The sequence below is a fragment of the Alnus glutinosa genome, chromosome 11 (assembly GCF_958979055.1).
Source record: "Alnus glutinosa chromosome 11, dhAlnGlut1.1, whole genome shotgun sequence".
In the NCBI taxonomy this organism is placed as follows: Eukaryota; Viridiplantae; Streptophyta; class Magnoliopsida; order Fagales; family Betulaceae; genus Alnus; species Alnus glutinosa.
Window position 1 is genome coordinate 21,443,500 of NC_084896.1, and position 10,103 is coordinate 21,453,602.

General features: G+C 36.0%; 1 protein-coding gene across 1 annotated transcript; it reads left to right on the forward strand.

Annotated features, from left to right (window-relative positions):
- Nucleotides 1-3,422: 3,422 nt before the first annotated feature.
- Nucleotides 3,423-8,745, forward strand: LOC133882938 (protein N-terminal asparagine amidohydrolase). Its single transcript, XM_062322176.1, has 9 exons — nucleotides 3,423-3,629; nucleotides 4,870-5,055; nucleotides 5,967-6,031; nucleotides 6,143-6,242; nucleotides 6,350-6,388; nucleotides 6,491-6,682; nucleotides 7,497-7,675; nucleotides 7,814-7,933; nucleotides 8,319-8,745. The coding sequence occupies exons 1-9, from the start codon at nucleotides 3,582-3,584 to the stop codon at nucleotides 8,422-8,424; spliced, it is 1,035 nt and encodes a 344-aa protein (XP_062178160.1). The 5' UTR covers nucleotides 3,423-3,581; the 3' UTR covers nucleotides 8,425-8,745.
- Nucleotides 8,746-10,103: the final 1,358 nt, after the last annotated feature.

Consider the following 10,103-nt stretch of genomic DNA (forward strand, 5'->3'; position numbering starts at 1 on the left):
TCGTTAGGAATTAACAGAAATCCTACCATAGGGATGGCATTGCAAACTTTTAAAACATGAGAACTTGACAATATAACTTTTTAAACTTTTGAGAATATGATTGCAAAAGTGCTCAAACATCAAAATGATAAGTGAAGTTTTCCCAAGATAATTACACTCAAATTTTGCCAATCCTTTTTAAGTGCTTGCACTATTTGGAGAGCATTACCTTCTAGAACCACCCAAAAGAAACTAAACTCACTGCTAAATTTGGATGCCCTTAGCGCTGCCGTGGCTTCTGCAATATCAGGGGCAATTATGTAATCTTTTGGTTCAGATAACGTAGCCAGTATTTCACCCATACTATCTCTAATAATAACACCAATACCCATCTTCATTTTATGTCTATCCACTGCAGCATCCCAATTGACCTTAACAGAACCATGCAGGGGGGTTTTCCAAGGAATCTCTGTAGTTTCTATCACTTGGTTCGAGGATTTTCTAGAATTTGCAACTCGAAAAGCCACCAGTAATTCATGTGCATTACTTACCACTAAACATGAAGGACAAACTGTTCTCCCGTAAATCACTACATTTCGTCTTAGCCACAAATTTCTAGATGCAACTCCTATAAGCTCCATGTCTTCCATATCCATATATTGTTGAAGCCCCTCAACAATAAACACAAATTCTGCATTTGCAATACATCGTTTCTGGATCTTACTTCCGCACATACTTCATATAGCCTTTGCTATTGGACATCCCCACAAAACATGTCCCGTAGTCTCCGCCTCCGCTCCACATAGAGGGCATAAGGGGTTGTCAATGATTTTGCATCGAAAAAAGATTTGTTTTAGTGGCCAGAGCATTGTGACATGCCCTCCATATAAACACTTTCACCACTCGCGGAACATTCATCTTCCATATTGTTTTCCACATGATTTTATGTTGACTTGTATGTGAACTTTCCCATTGATCAGTAGCTCCTTACGTAGATGGTAGGCGCTTCTAGCTGTAAATTCTCCATTAATTGTAGCCCTCCAAATCTGTCTATCACTATTATGAATGGAGCCAATAGGGATCTGGCATATATGATCACATTTTCTACTCCAAACAATTCGCGCACAACATAAATCTTCCACCTTTTTGTATCCCCATCAATCAGCTCTCAGCTCTGCTACCTTAGTTTCTTCACTGAGCCCTCCTTGAAGTGTTCTGAAAACTTGAGGTAGCCGCTTGTCCTTCTAGATACGAATTTTTCTTCCATTATCCACTCGCCATTGTAACCCCTCCTTGAGAAGCTCACGGGCAGACCAAATGCTTCACCATACGTAAGATGGGCGAAGGACCAATTGTGCTTCGAGAATCGAACCATGCTGAAAGTACTTGGCTTTTAAGACTTTTGGAGGTAGTGATTAGGATTTTGAAGGATGCGCTATACTTGTTTGTTTCGCTAATAAAGCTTTGTTGAAATATTCCAAATCACGAAAGTCTAATATTTTAAGACTTATTACAATAGTAGAATGTTGGAGAATTAAATGATATTAATGCCTTTTAAATTACTCATTACTATAATTAGTGGCCTTAATTAAAGAATATTGACTATAATAAAACCTTCAAATATTTTTTTTTTTAAAAAAAAAATCCATATTAATACTCATTAATTAGGGGCCTTAAGCGATCGCCTCATTTTTTATGAGGTAGAGCCGGCCATGCAGTCTGCCAAGCCAGGTTTAATGAATGACCTTTCTTTGGGGGCGTTCCGTAGCCTTCTTCGAAATGTTCCTAGTCATTGAGCATGGCCCTCGGTCTTACAGGACGCAAATGACGGTGTATGACCTCGTTGAGCCTTCTCGAGGCTAGGACTTAGTGTCTCACCGGGTGCACCTGAGGTATATTTTTGGTGCCTTGTCTAGTGGATACCCGAGGCTAGATCTTTTTGTGCCTAGCTTGTTGAGTGTACGTGTGTACCTGAGGCAATATCTTTCCATGCCTTGTCGAGTGTGTACCCGAGGCAAGGTCTTTCATTACCATTACCTTGTTGAGTGAATACTTGAAGCAGTGTCCTTCTGTGTCTTGTCGAGTGTGTACGTACTTGAGGCAAGGTCTTTCCTTGCCTTGTTGAGTGAAGACCCAAGGCAATGTCTTTTTGTGCCTTGTCGAGTGTGTATCCCAGGCAAGGTAATTTTGTGCCTTGTCAAGTGTGTACCCGAGGCAAGGTCTTTCGACGATCCTGGCAGGCCGAAACCGGCGAAACGTGTGACATTTCGATCGGCAATGGCGATGGAGATCCTGGCGGGTCAGGAGGTGTGGCATTCTTTTTTGGAAACAACTGCCTACCTTTTTTTCTTTTCCTAAGCAGAAACAACTACCTCCTAGACTACATCAAAAAAGCCCAAAAGAAGAAGAAAAAAACAAACTAACAAAACAAGAATGAGATGCTTATTATTATAAGGGATAAATTCATAATCATGGTTTCACTAATTTGCAAATAGCACTCTAGGGTATAAAAATTGGCTTAAAATCCTCGTGGTAAGCAAAATTGACAAATGGGCCCTCCATGGTTTTTCCAGCCAAATTTGAACCGTCTGTCAAGCTAAGTCATCAAATTGTTACGTATGCAGTGATGCTACACTTAACACGTCAGCATTCACTTTATAAAATCGATCTCACATGCCACGCTTGACACATTAGCCCCAAACGTGCGTCTTGTGAAAGAATGAGATTTTTGAATGAAGATAGAATCTTGTTGTCTTTCGTTTCAGTCAAATGATGAAAAAAAAAAAAAAAAAAAAAAGGAAAAAGAGTTGGACGAAGTAAAAAGAGAAAAGGATGTCTCCAACAAAAAGTCGAAAAAGGTTGGAGTATTTCCTCTCTATTTTGTTTAGGTTTTGTGTTCATTGTTCAACTACGCAATCACCGTTGCGATCATCTCCTTCAATATTATTCGTTAGAGGCGATGTGGATGCAGCACTATCAAATATGCGTAAACTCAAGAATTTATCTTGGATATACCCTTTTTTAATTTTTTTTGGGTTCTTTGTTGTTGTTGTTGTTTTTTTTTTTTTTTTTTAACATTTATATTTTAATTTTTAATTTTTTTAATTATTGTAGACATTTATAATTTTATTATTGATGTTGATTTGGCAGATTAACGATCCCCATCAAAATTTCAAACAATAGTTGAGATTCTTGAGAGCAAAAATTTATTTATCAATTTTGCTTGCCACAAGATTTTTTACACCCAAGAAGGAAGAAGCTATATTTATAAATCAGTGAAATCTAAAGACTGATAGAGGTTCGTTAGATAAAACACTTTAGAAGTTATTTTTGCTTTTTGGTTGAAAAAGTATTACGACGTAAATGTAAAAATAATTTTTTAACTGTTTTTTATTTGAAGCTGTTTATTAATACTTTATTTTATTTTATTTTATTAAAAAGCAAACAAACACTATCAAACGAAAAGAAGATTGTCAAACGTATCCGATTCCTGTGCCTGTTTCAAGCCATGTTCTTCGACACCATCGGCTATTTGCTTCCATAGAGAATTGAGAAATATTGCTTCCTCTCTGAGATCAGTCAGAGGTTTTGCACCAAAAGTCATGATATTTGTTGATGGGGTCCCGTTTTCTACCGACCCATCTTCTGAGGTACTCTGTCCACTCTTTCCTTCTTTATTATCACTCTTTTCTAGCATTTTTTTTTTTTTTTGCGAATGCCCATCTGCTTAATTCGCAGAATACTAACCCAGTTTAAGATTTTCGTTTGTCTGTTCATTTAGCAGTTTGGCTGCCAAGAAAATAAATTATACAACTACTATATCTCTCTCCCTTGGGTACAAGAAAGTTTAGAATTTTAACCAACTTAAATGCTTGGTTACATTATGCGTTTATAGTCGCTAGCTTATTGTATGAGTAGGCTAATCACTGTAGTGGGAGTAAAAAGTTCAAAAATTTCTCATCTGGAGAGGGTTTTATAGTCTCTTGTCTTTCTGTTAGTTTACTGAGAAAATTATGGTTATCAATTCAGAATTAGTATCCAAAAGCTTAAGCCGATAGAAATGGATGAATTTAATCATTTAATTTATATTTTAACATTTTTCGGCTTAAAATCTCCCTTAATAAGTGAGTTCCAATAGGTAAAATATTTAATTGAAATGGGAAGTGAATGACTAAGAAAAAATTCGAATTAAGGACCTTTGTTCTGCTATCATGTTAAATCATCATTTATCCTAAAAACTTAAGCGGATAAGAAAAGATGAATTTAATCATTTAATTTATATTCAAACTGAGTATATAATTTAACCTTTTGTTCATGAAGTTTGCGATTGCAGTTGTTTAGGTGCTGACAGGGTGGTTTTCCTTTCTTTCTCCATTATTTTCTTCTTGGGTGATCGCGGCAATTTTACCTTATACCTTGCTCTTAGACGCTGCTTATGAGCTTGGTCTCCACTCTCCAGTATCATTACTCAATGTCAACTTCTATGTCGAAAAAGGCCTAGATGCTTGATGTTAAGTTTGGAGCCTCATATAGCATATTCCCTTTCTCGTGGTTCCCAATTTTCTCAAGTTTAGAAACTTGAATAGTGGCAAGCTTAGTGTACTTGACCCTGTGCATGTCTTCAAGCACGCATATTTGTGTAAAATTGAACATTTCTTGGGATTCTGGTCCGACTTGCTTGTACTAGAGTAGATTGGTAATAGATGTGTGTGTTTCACCATTTTGGATGTGTAATGGAGCAAATATGAAATTCGAAATAATCACTTTTTCTCATAGATAAATATTTCCTGAAGGACTGTACATCCTGTGTATTATATGACATGCTTGCAGAATTTCTTTGTTATATTATGTGAATAGGTAATGGACATGAAAACTTGTGCTTATGAACAGGGAAGGAATGCCCTGGTTGCTTTGATGGAACACTCCACTCTGGTATCTGTCTCAAATTCTCTCAAGGCCATCCCGGAGAGGAAGTTCTCTGTCAATGAAGAGTCTAGCCTGGAGAGATCTCAAAAGAGTAAATGGGTTTATGTGTTCCAAAGAGAATATGCAACTGTAGATCCTGCATTAGTTGATGTATGTTTGTTTCTCAATTCCCTAGGAAAACTACTTGTGATTTTCTGACATGATTGATAGTGCATTGTAAGCCTTTACATACTTATCTGCCTAATTATTCTACGGAGTCATTCAAACTGTCAAGTATTTCTCTCCTTTCCCTAAGTTGGATCAAGATATTCCTTTAGCAACATGACTTTCTTGACCCTGCTTAAGAGAATTTGTTGTGCGTATGATATCTTGGAAATCCATATGCATGAAAAATACTTGTATTAGCATGCATAAGGAGTTAACTCAATTTTGGGGATCATAGACCGGAAAACTGAATCTGAACCATCTGTTCGTTTCAGCCATTTAATCTGGGATATCTTTTTGGTGAAAGGTTATTATTGTGTGCCTCTTGTACCTATCCGAGTTTTGTGTACAGGCGACCACATTCATGCACGTTCAAGATTTGAAGCACTAAAGGCTGGGTTTTTTTTTTTTTTTTTTTCATTTGAATCTTCTGTAGTTATTCCTAGTCCTCTGATAATCTTCTACACACAGGGCAATATGATCCTATTTTGGAAGTGCAAGTAACAAATTTTTCAGATGTTTATTGTACAGTCCGTAACGTTGCACTAAACCTTATTTTCATTTTTCCTTTTTTATCTCTAAACCCCACCCCTTTGTGAATCAACTGAAAGATTTTTTTTGTTTTTTTTCCTTTGACTAGATTTTTGTGAGGCCCCAATTTTAAATTTTAGATACTCAATTGGAGGATTTTATGAACAGAATTTTTATCTAATAGCCTTAAATGTTGTCATATGATGAATTGTCACTAGACAGAACATTGCAGTGCCATTTAGCATTCTCAGCTCTGCATCTCTAGCTGTTCTTTCCCAATTCCTTTCATTTAACATTAATGTTTTTTTCCCTATTCACATGAAAAGTTTGTCGGCACTGACGAAGCAACAACCTGTGTGGGCCTTGTTATACGCAACAAGCAAAATGGAATGTAAGAATTGATCATACCAGGGGTAGAGAATTTGTAGGAGATTTTACGAACTAAGATCAAATTTTATTGTGCTTCGTGTTGTTTTTCTGATTCCTATTTTTTTGCATGCAGGACCTCAGTTGCTCATATGGATTCTCCAAATATTGTAGATATGGGCCTCTCCCAGATGTTATCACTTGTTGTTGATCAGAACTTGGATGCCTGCTTGGAGGTATTCTTCTTTATTTCCCTATAGTTTTGTTTCTCAGTTATGATTTCTTCTATTCACCTTGATTACTACTTCATGGATTGAAACTCTTGCATAATTACATCATGCAGGTGCATCTAGTCGGTGGTTTCGAAGATGTTTCTCCTAATGTCTGACTGGGATTCTCTACTTTGTTATTGATTTTCCAGAGATGTAGTTTTCCACTTAGAGTCAGAATAACTGAAGTTGAATGTGTTGAATTTTCTATGCAGTATGCTAATTCTAGGACTAGATCAAAAAGTGGTGCAAAGTTGGAGGGTTATTCATATCCTTTGTGTGCCAAAATTGTTGAAAGTATGTGCATTAGACAGGAGAAGTTTCACGTTCGGACTTTCTTCGTTCTTGGGCATAACACCAGAAGGGATTCTGAAGGGAATGCATACCCCATTTTCAATGGGTTAGCGGTCAGATTAAACTTTATGGTTCTTATATCTTTTTGTCTTTGTTGAGTTCATTTAAATTGACTATAGGTTTTTTTTTTAAGGGAACAGAGCATTTTCCTTTCGATCTGGGAATATTAAACTTGTATTAGCAAAATATTGGTTGTCTTCCGCTGTGATCAATGTGATCTAGGGAAAAATTATTAACCAGCCCATGTAACTATGCATCCTTAGCTTAAATCTTGTACCCAAGTTCCTATGAGTGAGCTTGTAAATCTGAAAACTTGAGAATTGTGACAGAAAAGGCAGCTATTTAGGTATTCAATGCTTGCATACTCGCGTGCCACTCTTTGCACTACTTTAAACTTTATAATCTAAACCTGTAGCTGTAGTGGATTTTCCATGTAAAGTTTCAGCTAGACAAAAACCCAACTACAGAGAAATGAACCCAAAGATTCATTTGATACGAGTTAGGATTTTAGTAATTATGACTAGAAGTAGATATTTACAAATGAGACAGATGCTGGTATGGAGGTTCTTTTGAAAATCAAATAGTTTACATTCATCAAGACGCACTATATTGACAATATTATACAAGACAGATTTTGTTATGGACTACTTTTTTCCTTGGTGGGTACATATAATCACTAAACTAGTTACATGTGTGAGATGGACTCTAGTATGGACTTAATGGCATGATGAGGGATATAGTTACTAAACCTGTTACATGTGTGGTTTTACGGTTTATGACAAGATATTTGGCCTTTATAGGTTAATTTATACATGTGGCTGAACCTTTAGCAAGATTCTAAAATATATTATTCTACCCTTTTTTCAGGTAGAAACTTCCACCGGATCAGTTATCCCTTCCTGTTTTGATAGAACTTCAAGATGTCCAGATGAAATTGTCAGGAGAATTCGAGTAACTTCATCCTATGAGGACCACAGCTGGAATGGCAAGTTACTGGAGACATATGATACCCAAACTGATCAATTCAGAATTGCTCCCTGCCACTGGTAAATTTTTACATTTATTTTGAAGAATTATGAAGGCTTCATTTCTTTCCAAAAGTCAGTTCTCTATTTGTTTATGTAGCGCCTTGCTCTTTTCTCCATATTTGTTGATTCCCCGTGCTCTTCTTTCTACTGATATAGGACCTTTCGCCAAAAACGTTTTGCTTTGACACGGCGAAATTTTCCCGATTCAGAAATCCTCCTCACATGTTCTACTTCACCTTTTGCTGAGGGCCCAGATTTTGTGGATAATTTAAGAAGGTACTCTGATTAAATTAAAGCTATGATTTAAGAGTTCTTATGAACTTATGGTTGCTTAATCACGATTCCTTGGTCAGTTTGTGTTTGAACGTTGGACAGTGTCTTAGCTGCCACTTGTTGATTGCCAGTACCAACAGTTTTTTAGAAGTAGACAATCTGCACGTTGGATGCAAATATACTCTTTCTTGAATAAATAGTGAGTCGGGTCAATGGTACAGGAAACATGAATAGTAAAGCATTTCATTTTTCATGAAATCCACTAAGTTATAACTCCTTTGCTTTGGCTTGTGGATTGGCATATTTAATAATATACTGACTTCATGACCTCCACATGTTGCTTCAATGATATGGTTTGCATTTATTGTGTTCCATTTTACCTCTTCAGGCAGGATCAATTTTTGATTAAACACCCATATTGGAGAGAAACCTTTCCGATGAATCAGCCCCGAGTCTTTAAGAGGGCCGGTGACGGTGGATGGAAGAAGTGCTGATTAGAGTTACAAGTGAAGTTCTTTTGAAAATAATGATACCCCCAGAAATCGGTAATCTGTTGGTTCATACACCATTGGGAATTGATTTTTTCTGTCATGTGGGATACTTAGGATCGTAATATCGGGGCTAACGTCATGGCTATATGCACACTTCTTTTCCTCATCTGTATGTAAACCGTTCAGTTTTTACAGGGTCATCACATTTGCAATTCTTGTGCCAAGTATAAGCACAATTGCCCTGCTCTGCAATTGGTTAAGTAACAAACTGTTGTCCAAACTACATGGCATATATTAAGGTGTCTTTTAGTTTTTCAGTGTTCACCTTGTTGTTCTACTCAAAGGAGATTTATACTCCATTTAGTTACTGGAGAAAAGAATAGGAAAATGCTTTAGTATGTTCAAAACTATCAAAGATATTTAACCCGTTATAAACATTTCATTGCATTCTTTCTGAATTGATCTAGGCTTTGTACTTTAAATCTGTCCAAACACCAAACGAAAAAAAATAAAATTTTAGATATTCATATGTAGATATCATTTAATATCTTCTGTTTTTGCAAATGCTATATGCGCAACAAATGCATATGTTAAGGGCATACCATTGATGCAAAAGTTTTAAGACCATTGGATACTGATTTGATTTACTCTTTAATTATAAAGATAGTAACATTTCAATACGCTTCCGAAATTTGACGTTCGGGGCGGCTTACTATATCGATTCTAAGTCCATAGTAGTCCCTTTTTTTTTTCTTTTTTTCTTTTTTCTTTTTTTTTAGCTTAACACTATGCTCATACATAATACTAATACATTTTAATACAACTTATAATTCGTTTCCTTTGTGACTCGAATTTGTGATATAACGCATGCTCTGGTACTAATTGTTAAAAGCCTAACCATTGATCCAAAAGCCCTAAGAACCTAACCAACCATTCATGCTTTAGTTTTAGATTATCCAATGTTACTTTGATCACCAAAATAAACAATTTGGTGAGCTCCATGCCTAACCACAAGTCCACAACTCCTCGAGAAAATAATAATAATAATAATTGACCCTCTTAATTTTAGATTAGTAAAAATCAATTCGGTGGGCAAAACAACCAACTGAAGTTATCTTTGGCCACCCAAGTGTTTTAATGATCATTGTGAATTGTAAATATCTTAGTATGTGAGTTCAAATGTCATTGTTGAATCCAAGTATGCATAGAAAAATAAAAAAAAAAATTAATATTAATAGATGGGTTAATCTCTAGGCCGGGAGTTGTCTCCCCTATTTTAGTTCCAAATCAAAACAAGATAATTATTTTTTTAAAAAAATTTATCAAGATGCATAACTTAAATAGGGCTTCTAAATTACCATAATTACACAAGGGGGAAAAAAAAGTAATTAAAGTTGTAATGAAAATTTAGAAGTGAACTTTAGTAGGCCAATTGATGTGTTTAGGTCTAGTCATGGATCAATCATTGTTAGTGGTGTGGCAATCTCACCACTAGCTTTTGTGTAGCATCAATCTCCTATGCACAATGCTGCACCCTTGGTTTGGTTGTAAAGGCAATGGTGTTGATGTTGAATCCATGGGTGGAGTTTGGTTGTAAAGGCAATGGAGTTGGTGTTGAAGCCATGGGTGGCAACTTTTTAATTATAAAAATAAATAAAAAATGGTAAGTATGTGCAGGCAAT

Coding starts and splice junctions, on each gene's coding strand:
- LOC133882938 (XM_062322176.1), top strand. CDS start 3,582: ATGATATTTGTTGATGGGGTCCCGTTTTCTACCGACCCATCTTCTGAG. Junction 6,243..6,349: donor ACTTGGATGCCTGCTTGGAG/GTATTCTTCTTT, acceptor TACATCATGCAG/GTGCATCTAGTCGGTGGTTT. Junction 6,389..6,490: donor TCGAAGATGTTTCTCCTAAT/GTCTGACTGGGA, acceptor TTTTCTATGCAG/TATGCTAATTCTAGGACTAG.